This window comes from Pelobates fuscus, chromosome 9, assembly GCF_036172605.1.
Source record: "Pelobates fuscus isolate aPelFus1 chromosome 9, aPelFus1.pri, whole genome shotgun sequence".
Lineage (NCBI taxonomy): Eukaryota > Metazoa > Chordata > Amphibia > Anura > Pelobatidae > Pelobates > Pelobates fuscus.
In genome coordinates this window covers 38,283,586-38,303,917 of record NC_086325.1, presented here as the reverse complement: position 1 = coordinate 38,303,917, position 20,332 = coordinate 38,283,586, and the positions used below count along the sequence as shown (strand labels likewise).

The window sequence follows — 20,332 nt, the reverse complement described above, 5'->3', positions numbered from 1 at the left end:
GTAACAGCATTATGGGGGATGTAGTGCACAACATCTAGAGTGCCAAAGGTTGCCTATCCCTGTACTACACTATACATTAATCCCTACATTATCCTAACACACTGTACATTAACCCCTACATTACTCTAACAAAGTACAGAATATCTAAACATTAACCCCCTACACTACATTAGCACTAAACATTGAGCTCTACACTACCATAAGACTAACCGTTACCCCTACAGTACCACAGTACCATAACACTAACCATTATCCCTTACACTAACACTAACCTAAACATATAATGTAATATAACAGATACAAAACAGTATTACTATACAGCTTGTGGAAATTGTAGGGTAGTCTTATAATTGATCCTTGTATTCAGAAAACCATCCTAGCGATTATTTGGGGCATGTTTAGATAAAACATTTAGAAAGTCTCTCATTTGAAGGATTCTACTGTATTCCAAATCTGCAGGAGATCTTCTATAAAATAAATTAATCATTATACCAACTTCAGCCAGTTTCCTTATATTTTTATGACCTGGAAACCATTCTTCTGTTTGCCTGAACATATTTTATTTTGGACATTTGATGAACTACTTTATCTCCTTGTAATTAAAATTATGAGGCTATTCAAAGCTAATGATTCACTTGTTTGTGACTATCTTGAACATCAAACGAAAGGTGAATATTTGCACTTTGTAACAAGCTTTCTGTTAAACCTGCAGGTTAAGCAGATGTTTATTAAGAAGAAACACAATACAGTAACACACTCGGGGGCTTTTTAACTAAACAGTGAGTAGTGATAGATTAGCAACCATATATATATATATATATATATATATATAAGGTGTCCTGATGAATGCTCCTGTGAGGAGCTGAAACGTTGATTCTTTTTCTTCGCAATAAATGAAGACTTAATTTGCTGAAAACCCTTGAGTGCCGGTATTTTTCGTGTTTTATATATATATATATATATATATATATATATATAAAAACAGCAATGTAAAATATATATATATACTGTCACCCTATGGAACAAGAATAGCAAGTTCAATGTGATATGATATGATATAGCAAGTTAAATGTGAGATGAAACTAAGAGCCTGTCCCTCCTCCAGCCCAGTTGTTAGCTGTCATTAAATAGGGAGTTGTTATGGGAAGCTGGTAGGAGGGATGTAATAAGATTGTAAACTGATTTCTTCATATCTAGAGCAGATACTGGAGTTACAGTCTCTTTCTGCCATAGATCTCTGGAAAGATTTGGGGACAACATGGCAGCGTGCCGCTGGCTTCTGGGTACATGGATTGTCATCCAATACGGTAAGTTCATAATGTCATGAGTTTTCAAAAACGGTAACGTTCAACTTTATCATATCATACGTTGGGAAGCAATCTAAAGATATGGTGCAGTTTTAGAATTTAATTATTCAGGTTTATTAACTTAGCTGTCTTGAACCGACCAGAGAATTGCAAATTTTAGGCCAAAATAATAGTGCTAGGAGATGGCAGAGATGGAGAATCTTTACATTTCAGCTATTTTGGGCAAAAATGTGCAAAATAGAATTTAACATCAGTGTGCTTATATATGTATTAACGTTGCAATATACTGGTACATGTTGGTAAGAGAAAGTATGTGAACCCTTCAGAATTATCAGTGTCCCCACTTTGCTTTGACCTAAAATTTTATCTCAGTACTGATAAGCGATAAGGGGGAACCTAATTAAACATGTCATTTTAACTTTTATAGTTACTTAACACAATGAACAGACAATCAATATCTTTATTGCAAATACTACGTATATCTCTCTGTGCCCCACACTTTTGCAGCGATCACTTCACAATTCGTTTGTATCTATTTATCAATACATCACTCCAGATACTTTCGATACACATATATATAAAATAATGCGAAAAGTCAATGTATAGTTCAGACTCATGTATTTTCTCAAGTGTCCGAGTAACACCCATCTGTGTGTCCCCTTGATTCTTCACATAGAGATGATTAATAGGGCCAAGTAAATTAATGGTTCCAGCTTCTGGGTCCCCTATCGAATTCATATCTTATGTATCTTATTCAGCCGTCTAGGGTCACCTTATGGTTAATTCTGCTCTGCTTACTTTTAATCTGAATCTGTGGTGAGGCATAAAACTGCATTGTTTTGAGAACAGTTGTTCGAAAAACACTGTATAAATCGGAACTATCATTATTTTTATCAGATTTATAGACTCTGCTTATTAAGTGCTCTCTTCAGGTTATTCCAGAACATGTCAAATGAGTTAATTCTTCACTGCTAAATTGTTTTTTTTCAGTAAAAAAGTTACATTTATTTGAAATATGGAATGATTAGCTAAGGTATTAACTCAGGATAAACTCGTAAATGTGCGGGTAGATTATTGTCCAGAGATATCTAAAAAAAATGCAGTTATACAGATTTACATAATTTTATTTTCAAATTAATTTATTTTAGCCTTTATGAAAATATTGAAATAAGAAAGCTTTGAGGATTACACATACGTGTTAAGCCTTATTTTGCAATGTTTCTGGCAGGGTCTATGTATACATGGGGTTGGATGTCAAAGGGTTAATGTTTAGACATTCATTGGCTCCAGACTTTTAGTTGTAGCTTTAACTGTTGCAGTAAAAGAATATCATTAAAAAGCTCACTGTAGTGGTTGTGGTGCCAGGAGGGCCCTGGCACCACCCATTGTAAAGAGTCAATCTGTTTTAGAACAGTTTAGCGTCTTACCTGGTTTTTGCCAGATGCTACTCCTCAACCTCCACTACCTCCTCAACCTCCAAGGAGGAGCTTCCTTTAGTTCTCCTGAGCTAAACACTGCAATTCACTACTTGGCCAAGCTCAGACGTAGAGCTCTATCGTCAGTAGTGGAGTGGGGAGCAAATCCCTGCAGACCCCAGATAAGTCAAACTGTTGTAAAACAGTTTGACTCCTTGACAAAGGCCCTGTTGTGGGCCAAAACATTGCTTTCATCTGCTCCACAAAACCTGCTCACTTTGGATTTTCCGTGAGTGCCTGGACCATCATTTATTTCCTTAACATGGGGAGGCGTCAGGGAATTCCTAGCACCATAACCACTACAGCAAGTCGTATTGCTTTTGGTGCTGAAAGTATATCTTTAAAAAAACAAAAGTATATTTGTATTAATATTATAATCTCCTGTTGATAACAACATCTAAAGAGTTCAACATTCGAAAACAATAACAAAAAAAAAATCTGAAACATAAAAGTACTTTTACTTGCTTTTTATACGAAATGTATTAAATGTTTAAAGAACATTTATATTTAATGTTAGTGGCTGTAATTCTGACAGCCACTAGAGGCATATTAATGGCCCAATGTAAAATATTATCAGGCTTCAGGGACAGTGTCTACTGTCTATGGCTGCACTCAAATCACTTCATTATGATAAAGTGGTTTTGGTGCTTAAATTGTTCTTTTAATCTGTTTATTTGTGTCATAAGACTCATAATATGTTTATTGTATAGCATGTTTATGATATAATATGTTTACTATATGGTATTTATTTTATGTTTATGATATAATATGTTTACTATATGGTATTTATTTTATGTTTATTTTATAATATGCTCATTTATTTTATATTTTGTTTATTTATACACAGGGTGTGCAGTGGGTTATCCTAAAGCTACTCGGGATTCTACTATGAGGGACTGTTCCAAAACACCTCCAGTATGTTCATAAATATATGCTTTGTTATACATTAACTATATTATCACCAGTATTAAACTATTCTCTGTATAGGGTTTGATGTCTTATGTGTTTTATATTTGTAACTAGCTCACATTAGACAAAATGGGCCAAATTATTATTAGTAAAAATGAAACGCAACAGAACTCACCCCAACTTGTTTTGCTGTTTGCCACCTGGCTTCAAATTCCCTACACACGGTCATATGGAGTCTACATTGATTTAATAGTTCATTGGTTTATTAGCTACATTTGGGGGAAACTGGACAGAAAAGAAAATAGATTTCACGATATTTGGAGAACAGATGTAACTAACAAATTTATCGCAGAGAAATAACCTCACTTTTGATCTTAGTATAGGAATGAAAATATGCTTGGTCTCTTTACGGAACCTGGGCTCCTTGCTAACACCTGGGCTCTAGACAGGGACTTTAGATTTGTCATGGTTGATTAACCCATCTACGAATTATACCCTCACTGCACAGGCGTAGCTAGATTACATTGTTCCTGGGCAGAAATGTACTTTGGCACATTTTCTCCCCCCAGAACTGTAGAATTTTTTGTATGTTGTCTCACGATGCATTTTGTTAGGGAAATTACATGCACATACACAAATTCATGAACGCATACACATACACATTCATATACACTCATATAGTCATATTTATGTTCATGCACAAACATACATCCAAATACACACATATACACAGACACAAACTGATATATATACACTGACTCATATGCAAGCAAATGGGCACATAGACACACACACAGACTCGTACACAAACACACATTCACACATACATAAATTCATATACACACACAGACACATACACAAATACACATTAACATACATTCACACAGACTTTTACGGAAACACACAGACAAATAAACACAAACATGGAGTCATACACTTGCTCACACATAAATTTATATTCACACACACTGAGTCACACAACACAATTTTTATCTTGTTTTTGAGGGAGGGTTCACAGTGAGGTCCACCCAAATGGCAATCTTCCCATGGGGCAGGGGGGCACAGGTGGCAGGGGTGTGTACCAAGCAGACCCCTCCACAAAAACAGGCACTTGCCTATCGGGTCATTGCTGGTGGGGGTGTCGCATGGGAGGTGCCTGCTTCAGGGGACCCCAGGGATGTCCTTCAGCTCTCAATTTCAAAGTAAGAAAAGGGTGCAGTATAAACTGTAACATGCCATGTATTAAAACAATGAATAAATGCATTAAATATTCACTCGCACTCATAGCAGATATATTTATTTTCCATTTTTTCTTACCTTCCAGTATCTCCCCGCAACTGTTAAAATCAGCACAGAAGATCTTCGTAATCTTCGCCAGGAGATGCAAGCCCAGAACATCAGTGCCTACATCATTCCAGCTACAGATGCTCATTTGGTAAGAACACTCACAGCATTCCGTCTTCAGAACAGTGAAGATTATTTTGTAGCTCTAAAGTTTGCTTATTCAGAAAAAAAGTAGTTGCCTTGTCCCCAGCTACAATCAGAGGCTCACAACATTCAATATTGCCTGGTGCGTTTATGCCACTTGGAAACGGATGAATAACAGTAAAAAGATCAATTTCTTTTATGTCAGGGATAATTAAAATAAAAACATTTTGCATCCTTTAATTGTTAGCCAAATTGCCCTGTAATATGGAGAGAGATATAACAGATTTAATGCAGTGGGTGCAGGGTTAATATCTTGATTTTGGTTATTACATCCTAATAATATAGTCTAGAGTCTATATAGATTTATATAATCTGATTTGTGTGATTATGGGATTCATAGAAGACACTAAGGTTTTGTGTTGGATCTAAGGCCAGTGGCTACTCTAGGAACAATATATAGGATACCACAGTCAAAACTGGGGAGTCACAAAATATTTCCACTTAAGGGAAACTTGTCGCCATTAGTTGTCTGACACCAACATGCACACCAAATTTGTCTGACTAATGACACCTCTTAATTTTGATCTTTAAACTGTTTAATAGATAGTTCCCCTATTTGCTATCTTTATGTAGGATTGACATATTTAAGGACACCAAATAATGGGGCAATCTGCTAAACAGTCACCTAATTTGGTATCCTTAAATATGGAGATCCTATATATTGGTACCAATTTAGGAAGTTATCTACTAAACACATACATATTTTCATGCACACACACACACACAATCACAGAGATATATAAACATAACCAGAGACATGCTCACACACAACCACAGACATACATACACACAATATTAGACACGGATAACCACACAAATACACACAATCCCAGACACACACACATACACAATCATAGACACATTCTATACACACAATTTGTATTTATTTAAGGGTGCAGCCGACCTCACTAACTTTCCCTATAGAGGTGAAGTTAACCCTGCATTGCAGGGTTAATGTAAGAGACCTGGGACACTGCACCCAGACCACTTTGATGAGCTGAAGAGGTCTTGGTGTCTATAATGCCACTTTAAGGGGAGGGAGAGATGTGTGAGCAAGATTCAGTTTGACAATGTGTTGTGTTTGACCCATGTACTTTCATTTAGCAAGATGTCCTTTAGATAAGTCCCAGTAGTCTTCAGTACTACCTGCTGATAGGGACATTATGAAACTTATGAAATATGTGACAATGTAAATAATGTCTGCAGGCACAGAGTAACAGCTATTTATATATATATATATATATATATATATATATATATATATATATATATATATATATATAATAGAAAATGAAGGGAGCACACTAGGACTCTTCTCAGTGGAAAAAAACGGGTATTTACTGTATCAACAAGTAATACATATTCTGTGCAAAGTACAAAAAATCGACGTTTCGACCCTCCTTGGGTCTTTATCAAGATCTTGATCTTGATCTTGATAAAGACCCAAGGAGGGTCGAAACGTCTATTTTTTGTACTTTGCACAGAATATGTATTACTTGTTGATACAGTAAATACCCGTTTTTTCCACTGAGAAGAGTCCTTGTGTGCTCCCTTCATTTTCTATTATATATTTACGCGGGATTGCACCTAGGCAATTTATACTTTACATTTAGAAGCTTTAAGGGGAGTGCCTTGCTTACTTATTTGGGTTATATATATATATATAAATATATATATTTAAATTCTAATGTCTTCATTATAGGTAAAAATCTAATATCCCCATGATAAACAGTTTATTAGTATGCCAGGCCAAAAAAAAAGAATATTTTCCTACACACAAAATAAATTGTAGACATTTTAAGACAGACTTGCAAAAGTAACCCAGATGTTGGTCTGCATGCAATGTGTTTTATAATAGGAGCTTCAGCACAAGACATAAATCTAATATATCCGCAGAAAAAGAATTCAGTAACGCTACATCAGTTATCTAAGTGAATGACATTTTCAAATGCAGATTTTATGCTTCAGATCATATCATTTATTTTGCCAATTCGTCACACATTTTGACAATATCCCAACTTTTCAACACTTTACAATGATGCTCTTTCTACAGCTTTTTATTTATGTGTTTGTTTCTTTATTGTTATTTTATTTTTATTGAGAAGTTTAAGCAGAGGAGTATATGCAGAAAATCGTTGCAAGTACATTCTCTTTGTAAACAGACAATAGATAAATCTGCTGTATTGAAAGTTAGCAAAACAATAAGGGCAGCAAATTGTGTATCATGGCTTATTTGTAGTCAATAAAAAATAAGACACACAAAGAAAGATTCAAACAGCATATATCAGCCACTTTCAGAAAAGAAAATAGGAGGCATCTGAATAAGAAAATCCATAGGGCTACAAAATTTGTGACATCGCTAGGTTCCAGAAAACCCTTGGATTTGGACCCAAATCAAAACTCGATGACCTCTAGACTAACAGTGAGGTGGGATATGTATGGCATTACACACTCCAACCTTTCCATACTATGTCCCCTTCTCTCGCCCCTTGACTGGGCCTAGAAGTTGATGCAGATGGGTCTTGAGCTTAAAGAAAGCATTCCTGCATACAAGCTACACAGCCAGGTATTGAATGTTATAATGACACGCTAACTGACAAACATAGAGACATTCAGAAAGTTCTGTTCCCCAGCAAACTCTCCTGAAATTCACGTCGGGACACCACCATCTCTCCCTTTCTAGTCTTGCAGCAGACTCTGCTAGTGATCTGTCCACGTGAATCAGGTGGCTGCATTTGAGAATCAACTGCTTTATATAATTTACAAAAATAATAGTAATATCCTCCTGCCCTCTCCACTAACTGTAGAAATCCAGAGCTAAACAGCCCACATCTGGGGCTTGAGTTTCTAATGCCCTTCCACCCTCCAACAATGCCTATGGCTACCTTTGAAAGAAAATGAGTCAGAATAGGAGGTCAAAAAAGAAAGAAAAAGAAGGAGTAAGAGAAAACAAGGAATACAATGATATACAACACACAATAAACAAAAAAAACTTTACTAGCTGTATTTATCTATTTATTTGACATATGTATTAATTTACTTTCTTTACCCTTAAAGTCAAAAAGGGCCTCTTGGATATAAGTCAATCACTATATATATATTCACAAAGTTTGTGAAGTAGAATTATTATTTAAAGTGTTTTTCCAGAAATTACACCTGAAAATAAAAAAATAAAAAAATAAAAACACAGCTTAAAGTCCATTTTGTTGCACTCCTCTAATCTATCCTGTGTCAATTGATATATGATCAACTGACAACATTTCCACCACCAATGGGTCCTTCTCAAGCTTCTGAACGGTTGATATTTTATCACAAAAGAAATTCAAGCTGAATAAATTAGAGGGGTGCTTGAAGCACTTTGTTATTTGTGCATTTATATTCAATTTAACTGAACTGGAGGGTCTCCCCAGCACCATTATTTGTATTAAATGCTCAATCATTCTGAGAAATGAAATGTATGATTGGTTGATAGACGGGAAGAAGATATCACCACCCCGCCCCCTCCACTCCAATTTGCATATTCTCAATATAATATTTTTTCGTAGTTACATTTATGCTATAATGAACATGTGATATGCGGGTCCTTTAATTTCTACATTATTGCATGATCAGGGTGGATATTCAGCACCGCGAGAGAAAAGGAGACAATGGTTGAGTGGCTTTACCGGATCTTCAGGTAAATAAATCAATTAATTAGTGTTTGCAACAACTTAACAGCAATCTTCACTATAGAATGAATAATATATTATTAATATAATGAAAAATACAATGAATATTACATATACAATAGATTAAATACCAATCTGAATTTTACGTTTTGATGGTTTTCCTTTATTTTGCAAGTATTTTCCTACTTAAAGTGCTACTCGTTTTCTTTAATATTGCCGTTTTCGTAGAAGCAAAAAAAAAAATTGACTTGGAATTTGAAAAATGTGATTGTATTGTTCCAATTATTTTCAGTCCAGTATCTGCATTTTTCATTGTTAAACATCCAGACTAATCAACCCTACAGATGTTATCTTACGTCATAGCATCCAACAAGGAGAGGTGTGGAATCGGAATTTGTTGGGCAGACCCTGATGTTGTGTCACCAGTGACCGAACAGTGTCACCAGAGATGCCCCACTGACAAGCTGTCAGGCTAGCCCTAGCCTTCAGGACCATGCAGGAGGCATTCTCTACATGGACCTAGTACTGTACAACAATGTTTGCTCTGTGCTGCCTGGAGAGTATTCTCTGATGTCCCCAGATGCAGGCAAGCGAGATACGGGATAGGACCCTGCAATCAGGATAGTGTCCCTTTAAATGCAAAGTGAGCCTATTGCTGCAATTTTATTCTAAGGCTGCAATACAAAGAAATGACAACTGAAAGTACCTTGAGAATACATGGCCCTTGACATACCTGTGTCCTCTAACCCAATTAGAGTTGGACAGCCCCAATTCAGACCTCCTTCTTGGCCAATCTTACTGCATTCTCCATTGACATCTGGGAACACTAAACAAGTGTAGAGGAAGTAAATGTTCCAACTTCTCTTTAGCTGTTCTTTTCCTCTTGTGTCAGTGCACTTCAACAAAGCTAGTTTTCTTTCTGGACTAACATGTCCCTCTAAACAGCGACACATATTGCTTTACTGACATAATTTCATCCCGGCTTCCTTATGTTCTTTGATAGAACCCAAAGCAGCCAGGAAACTTGAATTACAGAGCAATCACCCCTGGTTAAAGGAATTACACAATACTAGAATGAACCAGCAGTTTTTAATGTTATGCAAGAAAAGAAGTACGGTAGTTTGAGTTTAGGTATAATAAATGTAAATATATTGTTAATGGTTATCCTTTTGTAGATAATAAAATACAGATTCTAACCAAGAGATAAGAGTAATCATGGATTGGAATGTTGCACATTCTACCTGTCACTAGTGAATATTCCTAGATGTTTTTTTTTAATACATTTAGTACATTTTATACATTATGTCATCCGATAGTTTATTACAGTTTCACGTGATCTGTGACCTACAGCTGTGGTTCTTTCCTGAAATTTGAAATTGATTATATATTTTAGTAGTTACACTGTGTTTCCGTGATTTTCAAGATTTCCATGTCATTCTGTGTCACATTGGTCATTCACTGTGCATTACACAGGAAGGGTTTTATATTGAAGAGTTTTTGTTCTCCAGGCCTAGGGTACAGGTGTGGTAGAGCAGGGGCTTAATGTATTTTTAAGGCCCAACAATCAGATTTCTGATACCTTGCCAGACTTAAAGGATCACCCCAAGCATCATAACCACTACAGCCTGCTGTAGTGGTTATGATGCCCTCAGTACTCCGGCTCTGTTTCTCGGTAAGTGGCCATGGTGCTTGGAGTAATCCTTTAATAGCAGTCTTTGTAGATGGGGCATTGTCCTGTGGGGTTGGAGGTTTGGTTGTACTAACCTCCACTTGAAGGATATTTGCCAGGTCATCTTCCAGGCAGTTGACTTCTGAAAAGGCTAAGGCGTAGAACCAGGCTTCATCATAGATGGAATAGGCCTCTAGGTCTGTCTAGGTAATGTTCCCATATCGCAAGAGGCAGAGCCAAGATCCTTCCCATTTTCTGCAGCCAGTGACGGCCAGGTTTGGAAGTTTATTTAGTTTATTTGCAATATGGAACAGTAGTTAGAATCATTATAAATTAGCTTTCCTGGTCACTATTGAGGATAAAAACTAAAGATATTATAGGGAGTAAGACTTCACATCTGAAACAAAAAATTAAAATCATCTCATTAAAATCTGCTATTCATCTCTTTAAGGCACTCAATTTTTATTGCTTCAATATATTGTTTTAGTTTTTACTCATCAATGAAACATTTAGTATAGAATATTGTTGTTATTATTATTATTTATTATTATTATTATTATTATTATTATTATCATCAATGAAACATTTAGTATAGAATATTATTATTATTATTGTTATTTATTAAGTGTTCTTGCATAGCAAGACCACTTAATGTTATCTCACATATATATTATTATTATTATTATAGCCAAATTTACCACCCTAACTCCTCCCACAGTTTTTACACTACATAGACAGTAATATACCGAAACGTGCGGATTGTTCCCGAACGTTTCACCGAATGGTTCACGGAATATCGTCATTCTTGTGGCGAAATTGGTCCCATAGGAATGAATGGCAAAATGTTCAAAACTAGCGTGGGAGCTGGCAAAAGCTGAAAAATCAGGACATGATTTCTAAACTGCCACCACTCCCTCATTTTCAAGCCCACCTGCACAAATCTTATATCAAAATGTTCAGCTATCCCTGCTGCCACTAAAAATGTCCACGGCTAAGCCATAGTCCTGATAGTTTTCACAATATGACCATTTGTTTGCAACTCACGCTGTCCATTGACATTCATTGAAACTCCACTCTAGCCAGCTCAAATTTGAAGGGCAATTTCTAAACTGTGACTGTGCCTTCATTGTTAATATTTCAGAGACATACTATGCATCAAAATATAGGTCTGGGTCTTGTGATTCTCACAATATTAAGCTCTTCGCTGTAGGATGTATAGTTAAAATACGACCGTTTGAAGATGGCAACCGCTAAAAAATACTCTGAACTGTGCCAGGCTGGAGCAGCAAGTGATGTCATAGACAGACCCTTTTGTACACCTGCTAATGTTTTTATAAATGTATGTTTTAATGTAACTGTGAAGCACTTTGGGCAACAACGTTGCAATTAAATGTGTTATATAAATAAATAATAACAGTTACTCTGCCCACTCCAGTTGTAGACTACTGGTGGAGGCAAGAACACTTCACACAATTTCTCCAGAAATTTTAGCTTTTCTAGTTATTATTATTATTATCAATAAACATTTAGTATAGAATATTATTATTATTATTATTATTATTTATTATTATTATTATTATCAATGAAACATTTAGTATAGAATATTATTATTATTATTATTATTATTGTTATTTATTATTATTATTATTATTATTATTATTATTATTATTATTATTATCAATGAAACATTTAGTATAGAATATTATTATTATTATTATTTAAGGTTTAGTTAATTTTAACTAATTTTTATTAATAGACTGCAGTTTATTCAATAAATAGAATGGCGTTTAAGAGCTCATAATTTATATCTCTGATTTTTCTGTCTATGTAAAATAAAAAAAATAAAAAAGGTATGAAACCATTAGTATTAAAGACATTTACTCTTTACAATATTGGACTTGCAGTGTTCCATGTATGTAAGAAATTGCTGTTCTAATTTTAGGTACTGCAGTTGTGACAAGTTCTCGGGCAGCTGTTTTTACTGACAGTCGATACTGGACCCAAGCAGAGCGACAGATGGATTGCAATTGGGAACTTCAGAGGACAAGTCAGTGAACTATCTATAACAGTATATTACAAACATGCCAAAATATACATTTATATTGGCCAGACAATATTTTGTATAGATTTGCACACAGACATCTGGAAAAACAATCATCTCCACACTTTTATTATAAATAAGCATCACATGCAGATTTGCAAGCCTATAAAATAAATAGATTACATTTGAATGTTGGCACTGAGCCGTGATGAGCAACCAGTCTAACATAGAATGTCATAATAATAGCTAGCCAAGTGACAATGGCAGTCAAATGACAATTGTGAGTGACCCTATTCTCATTAAAATATTTACAATTTTGTTTATTTTTTTTCCATGTTCTTTTTACAAGATACTTAAAGGTATACTCTGGGCATCATAGTGATATAATAGCGATAAAGCTATTATGGTAGCTAGAGGTACTGTGCACCATCTTAACCATTTATTAACAGTTGAATTCCAAAGTGCTTACAAAAGTTGCCATTCCCCTGACTCCTCTATCTCCTCCCCTAGACCCCCCTTTAATGCAGAAGCCTTTCAGTTTTCATTTTTTATCAATATGGTGCCAAAATTGTTCCAAAATGAATAATCCACAGCAAAACATTCTAGTCATACCCAAAATTGATAACTTTTCTCAGTGATTAGCAAATGTAATGTTATAACTTATTATGAGTATGTAACGGATCCCCTACACTCCGACTGAGTATATCCGTTGAAGTCTCCCAGGTCCAGAAGTGAAGCAGTGATTATAACTCTGAGCTACCCTAAGCATCAGCCTAGACTTGATGAAGGGTACAAATGAACTGGTTTATTATGGCCAAGTTGCCTGCTTATATACACAACCCCCAGCAAGGGTCTCCACACAATACAATGCAAACCCCTCCCAAAGATCTCTGTGCCTGGGGGATAATTGCGTTAAAAACTGTAAGCTAATTATCTCCCAGGAACAGAGACGCAAACATAAAAATATAAAACATAAAAATACCCCAAAACATCATAAGAATATATAATAACCACACAAAAATACATCCCCAAATAGCCCTGATCTGAGCGCCCAAGTTCTCAATAGCGAAACACAACCATGTTAAAGTTCTGATCAGCCGCACACTTGGTCCTATGCCCAAAACGGTTCTAGGGCATTTGGTGCTTTGGCCGGTCAACTGTCAGGATCTCCGGCAGCCGCAATACGGGGTGGTCCACCTGGCTCTTAGGTAGCATTCGTTCCCCTTAGTCTCAGGCACGTTCCCTCCAAAAAGCGCTCTCCTGGCGTGTCGTTCAAAACCACGGACCAAGTCACGGAACGATCACGGCTAAGTACCGCTGAGGACAAATTATGGCTTTTGTCATGAGAACAGCCGCCAGTGAGCTAGTATTCGGTTACATTCGAATGATGGGAAAGTGCCAAACCAGGGGCGCCCAGGGAAACCTGCTAATGGTGGCTGGGGAGATTTAACTCACGAATAGGGTCTTTGTATATGACCCATAGTCCTTGGGCAGGAGGCTAGCTAGCAGACTCCTCCAGGTGTATGTGTATCTTGTCTTTTTTAATTTAATGTTTGTGCAGGGTGATACAATGTAACCAGTACTTAATTTTCCATAAGGTATTTATATTGATAACTGACTCACATTTGAAGCTCACTCATGGGATTGCCCTTCCCTCTACACTGGTAAGAATGCAAAAACATCATTTTAATATCGGATTCTTAATGCCAAGTTGTCAGCCATTTTCCCCTTTAAAAGATTCTTAATTGGTTATATTTAAAAACGTGCACTTCATATACTAACCTGTGGATGACAGTATGACAATGTAACTTTATCTCAACAGTCTGAGCTTCATGTGCAAGAATGATAAATGATGAATACTCCTTCAGTGAAATTCTTCATTCAGTTACCATACACAATGTTTACTGATGTTTCATCCCTTTCATGTATATGATTTGATTTTGAAGACTGAATGAAAAAGACGCTTCACTACAAACTAAGGCCCTGATTTAATATTGTTGGACTAGCTTTTCAAATTATTTAATATTTTTGGATAAACTTTTAAAATATTTTTTTCAAAACGTTTAAATATCAAAAAATATATACTATATGTAAACTATCAATATATAAAATAAAAAATCAACATATCGAAATATTTTTCATGTTATTAAACCATGTTAAAGGTTTATCCAAAAATATTAAATTAAGGACTAATTAAGAAATGACCATTCACCTGTATCGAAAGGAACCCCTCAGTTGTTCCATTCGGAATGCCTCCTTGCATAATAAATTCACATACAGGAAGTACCAAATATGACCTTGCACTTTGGTTTGATATTAACCCCTTACAGCAGGCTATACGGTCTCAAAGTTATCATAACCAATCTGGCAAATGTCAATGTGTATAAAACCTGTAAATGGGAGGTACTGTTGTACTTGTGAGACATCACTGAATTTAAATATTCTTAATTTCTAACACTTTTTATTTTATTTTATTCATATTAATTTATAAATATAAATTGATGTGAAATGAAAGCCCTGTTTCTCATGAATAAAATGTATAATAGGTGTTGGTGCACTTAATATGAAAGAGGTGAATTACGGTTGAACAGAGATATAGTCAAATTCCAGGTTTTTTCTTGATTTTGCTTTGATCATAATGTGTACAACTGCCTCCGTCCTTAAGGGGTTAAGAATATGTTGTGTTTTTACAGACTCAGATCTGGATTAATTCTTTAGAGTTTCAAACTTGATTTCATAATTTGCTTCCCACAACGTAAGCTCATAAAGATTTATCACATTTTACTTTAAAATAAATAAATCATTTGTCAGCTCTGGGTGCAAAATGGTCAATGCCTTTTTGATTCTGGAATTCAGTAGATAACTAATTGTCATCATTTATCTGCCATTCATCAATGGCAATGGCAGGCAGATGATATACCTTTAAGACTATCAGTTAAAGAAACATGTAACACTTACACTGGTCTGATATAGCTGATATGTTTAATGCAGGAAAATGAACTGGGTTTGTTCGATAGTCAATAATCCGCTGTGGTTATCTGTTAAAAGATCCTGAATCCTGGCAATTACAGAATTAATACACAACTAATCATAATAATCACGGTCACTTTGACTTCAGTTTCAGCTAATACCATGTTTTTGTTTTGTTATCAACAGTATCAAGTGGTGATATTGTAGCATGGATCTTCAGCGAAGTATCTTCTGGTCAACAAATTGGTTTTGACCCCTTCCTCTTCTCTATTGGTATGTTTACTGCAATAGATCAAACAGCAAGTTCATTTACATAAAACTGGTAGCGGCAGCAGTAGCGACTTAATAAACCAAAAGTTATAACAGGCAGCATGATCCTCATAATATGCAACATAACGAACATGGATAATTCTAAATTAGTCATAAAACTGTGGCATCTCAGTGAGAACCAAGATACTAGATCCATCAGAAACAAATCATGTACAATAGTCCTTCTACGTGTAGACTGAACGGCAATGTGAATGCACTAAAAAAGTATAAAATATAACAAAATTGCATACAAAATGATAACCAGATAACTTAATCACATTCAATATGAGAGATTAAAAATTTGGTAGGATGGCGACATTTTAGGTTTATTTGATTTTTTTCGAAAGCAGGAGAATAAGACAGGCTATATTTTCCGTGTGCCCCTCCCCAAACATTTTGCTCCAATAATATAGCGGGCATGCTCCAAGCCTGGCATGTTTCATTAAAACAAACTCATTACACTTTGGCAAATTTCTGTAGCATTCATAAATATAGCTGACTCTAGTGTTGTTAACTACTGGTCCACTAGATGGCAGCAGCTGTTTGTTAGAATGTTATTTTAACTACAGGTTCATCTGTAGATTGGACTAAAAGTTAACATTTTGCAACATGTAGATTATTAGCACTCTTGCTGAAATGATGGGGTAAGAAAAGATTGTAGTGGATGAATGATTTTACAGGAGTTGATTAAGGTAGTTGTGCATGGGAACACTGGAGCTTTGGGAAGAAGTGATACATGGAAGTATTTAAAAAAGGAAGTGGGTATTTGATCATTATCTTGTCCAAAGACACATTACTATCTGAGCTTAAACGTACTTCCTGGTTTCGTTAGCTCAGTGCGGCAGCAATTGCCCAGAGCACTTGCCTTGCAAAGGCTTCTCATTTAGTTGCATTAAGAAGTCTGTGATTGGACAGTCACAGAAAGTCTGGGTGGAGTTAGAAGGGGAGGGCTTGCAAAGGCTACAAACCAGAGATCTGCAGCTTTTGCAAATTGTTATTAGATATACCCAGGGCCGCCATCAGGGGGTGACAACCATAACGGTTGTCACGGGCCCGGCGGCCCTGGGGGGCCCGGCCGCCCGGGCCCCACGTGTAGCGCATGCTGATGGGGCCCATCGGGTGGCCCACTCACTTAGGGCCACCCCATGGGCCCTGTATCTTCAGGGGCCCGGTCAGCGCTGCGGCCGTGCAATAGCGCGACCGGGCCCCTTAAAAAAAAATCCCAACCGCAAAGTACTGCTGGGAGGAAGTGGCCGTCACTTCCTCCCAGCTCCCTCCCCTCCCCTCAGCACCGCGCGGGAGGCAAGAAGGACAGGCCTGCAGCCCGCTGGAGCCACGCCGACTCCCATCAGCCACAGCCTTTCACCTGCAAAAAAAGGTAAGAAAAATTAGCTGTATTTGTGTATGTATGTCTGTGTGTATGTCAGAATGTCTGTATGTATGTCAGAATGTCTGTATGTATGTTAGAATGTCTGTGTGTATGTTAGAATGTCTGTGTGTATGTTAGAATGTCTGTGTGTATGTTAGAATGTCTGTATGTATGTTAGAATGTCTGTGTGTATGTCAGAATGTCTGTATGTATGTCAGAATGTCTGTATGTATGTTAGAATGTCTGTGTGTATGTTAGAATGTCTGTGTGTATGTTAGAATGTCTGTGTGTATGTTAGAATGTCTGTATGTATGTTAGAATGTCTGTGTGTATGTTAGAATGTCTGTGTGTATGTTAGAATGTCTGTGTGTATGTCAAAATGTCTGTGTGTATGTCACTATGTCTGTGTGTATGTCAGTATGTCTGTGTGTATGTTAGAATGTCTGTATGTATGTCAGTATGTCTGTGTGTATGTTAGAATGTCTGTGTGTATGTCAGTATGTCTGTGTGTATGTTAGAATGTCTGTGTGTATGTCAGTATGTCTGTGTGTATGTCAGAATGTCTGTGTGTATGTCAGTATGTCTGTGTGTATGTTAGAATGTCTGTATGTATGTTAGAATGCCTGTGTGTATGTTAGAATGTCTGTGTGTATGTTAGAATGTCTGTGTGTATGTTAGAATGTCTGTATGTATGTTAGAATGTCTGTGTGTATGTTAGAATGTCTGTGTGTATGTCAGTATGTCTGTGTGTATGTCAGAATGTCTGTGTGTATGTTAGAATGTCTGTGTGTATGTCAGTATGTCTGTGTGTATGTCAGTATGTCTGTGTGTATGTCAGAATGTCTGTGTGTATGTCAGTATGTCTGTGTGTATGTCAGTATGTCTGTGTGTATGTCAGAATGTCTGTGTGTATGTTAGAATGTCTGTGTGTATGTTAGAATGTCTGTGTGTATGTCAGAATGTCTGTGACTGTCTGTGTGTATGTCAGTATGTCAGTATGTCAGTATGTCTATATGTATGTATGCCAGTATGAATTAATGTATGTCTGTGTGTATGTATGTGATGTCGGTGTATGTGTGTGTAAGTCCTCATGCATGTGTGTCTGTATGTATGTATGTTAGTATGTGTCTATCTGTCACTATGTATGCCTGTGTGTCTGTATATGTGTGTATGTCTCAGTATGTGTGTGTCAGTACGTATGCCTATATGCGTTGATTTCTGTTTCAGTATGTGTGTCTGTTAGTATGTATTTTTGTGTGTGTGTGTGTGTGTCTGTGTCCTTTTGTATCAGTGTGTGTTTTTGTGTCTGTGTGTATTCCTGTGGGCGGGATTTGGAGGCGGACCCTGTGGGCGGGATTGGAGGCGGGCCCCAGGGGGCCCAGACCCTGAGCTGAGTTAGGGGCCCCAAAATTTCTGGTGGCGGCCCTGGATATACCCCATTTAAATAAATGCATAATTAAATGCATGCATGTTTTCATTGGGTTATATCTACTAAATACTAAATGCTAAATATCTACAATTTTTTTTTGTTTGGGCAGTGGAGTCTCCCTTTAAGCAACTAAACAGTCAACTAGTAATTTAGTTTGAAATGGCTTTTTTTATGACCCCAATGAAACAGAGCTTTGGATTTGGGATACATGATTTGAATGTAGTTTTCCCCAGTTAGGTAGTTTTCATAAAAGTATAAAATGTATGACCCTGTGGCAGGCAATATCTTTATCTTTTTTATTTTTCACAACCGATATATATTGTTTTATCATTAATATTTAATATGCCTAATTATAGAATATAGACTCAAACCAGTTTATTATGACTCTATTATTAGTGGTGGTCTTAGGTCATAGTTTATAGATTGGTAGGTGTAAGGTGTAAGGTGTAACCCTCTTGAGATCTATTTTATACATTTGTATACTTTGTTTAATTATTATATCTGCTTGCTTACAGATGAATGGACACGTTACAATAATTTGATAAAAGATTCTGGAAGGATTCTACATTCAATACCAGACAACTTAGTGGATAAAATATGGGGCAGTCAGCGTCCTTCCTTGCCAAACAGTGAGATTTATTCACTGCCGAATGATTTTGTAGGTAATGTATTTCTACCATCTATCTTCTAATTCAGCTAGAGTATGAATAATACCAATACATTTTATTTATATGCCATTTGCCTTTCAAAAATCAGAAGAAGTAATCACAAACTGAGAGAGGTTTACCCAATGTTGGTCTTGCTAATAGTCAGTTTAATGAGCAGTGAATTGCATAGACAACAACATTGCGATAAACAACATAAGAAGATTTTGCACTGTATAATGAAGCATGAGATTTATAATAAAACTTGAAAACAAGGTTTTACTAATACAATTTACAGGTTTTGAAAGGTAAACTTAACGGGTTCCTCTAAAATGTCAGAATTTTGTTAAGCACATCTTTTTGAGAGATTCAATACTTTTGCACTTGAGGACCCTTATCCTACTAATTCATGGTAGAAACTGCCCACCATACAGAGCAATAGAGTTTATTTTGACTGGATAGTAGATTGCCACAAGCTAACACCCAGACATTGAGGAACACACAATTCACTGCTGAGGATATTCCTAATGCTATAGTTATATAGCTATGGCAATATCCACTTACCATAGCTAGATTTGAAGGTGGAAATATCCTTTCAGTCTTCGCCATGTTGGTCTACACCCTGCAGGCACACCTCCTTGCTTGAGATCATTGAGATCAAGAATCTCAGCCAGTCCGATGCTTTCCCATAGAAATGCATTGTGAAGCAAGCGCTATGAGACTATCTGATAGAAATAGCAGTATTTTACTCTGCTATTTTAGAAAAAGCACATTTAGTGGCTGTCAGGAGGGTAAACACTAGAGGCATTTAACCCCTTAAGGACCAAACTTTTGGAATAAAAGGGAATCATGACATGTCACACATGTCATGTGTCCTTAAGGGGTTATTATTTATTTATTTATTTATTTATTAAAAATTCTTAAGAAACGCAGTCTTGTTACCCATAGGGTCTCGATGCGCATACCAGCAATAAAAACAGATAAAACAATATCCAGCAAACAACAGCATTAAAATCAAGTGCATTTAAAACCAGGGTTAAAATTTTCATGTAAT

General features: G+C 36.3%; 1 protein-coding gene across 1 annotated transcript in view; it reads left to right on the top strand.

The window, feature by feature from the left end:
• The first annotated feature begins 1,152 nt into the window (after positions 1–1,152).
• Positions 1,153–20,332, top strand: part of XPNPEP2 (X-prolyl aminopeptidase 2) — a 47,798-nt gene continuing 28,618 nt past the window's right edge. Inside the window, exons 1-7 of the mRNA XM_063431875.1 lie at positions 1,153–1,307; positions 3,630–3,697; positions 5,016–5,126; positions 8,792–8,855; positions 12,459–12,563; positions 15,714–15,800; positions 19,150–19,296. Coding sequence (XP_063287945.1) covers positions 1,259–1,307; positions 3,630–3,697; positions 5,016–5,126; positions 8,792–8,855; positions 12,459–12,563; positions 15,714–15,800; positions 19,150–19,296 — 631 coding nt within the window. The 5' untranslated portion in view covers positions 1,153–1,258. The remainder of the gene's footprint in view (positions 1,308–3,629; positions 3,698–5,015; positions 5,127–8,791; positions 8,856–12,458; positions 12,564–15,713; positions 15,801–19,149; positions 19,297–20,332) is intronic.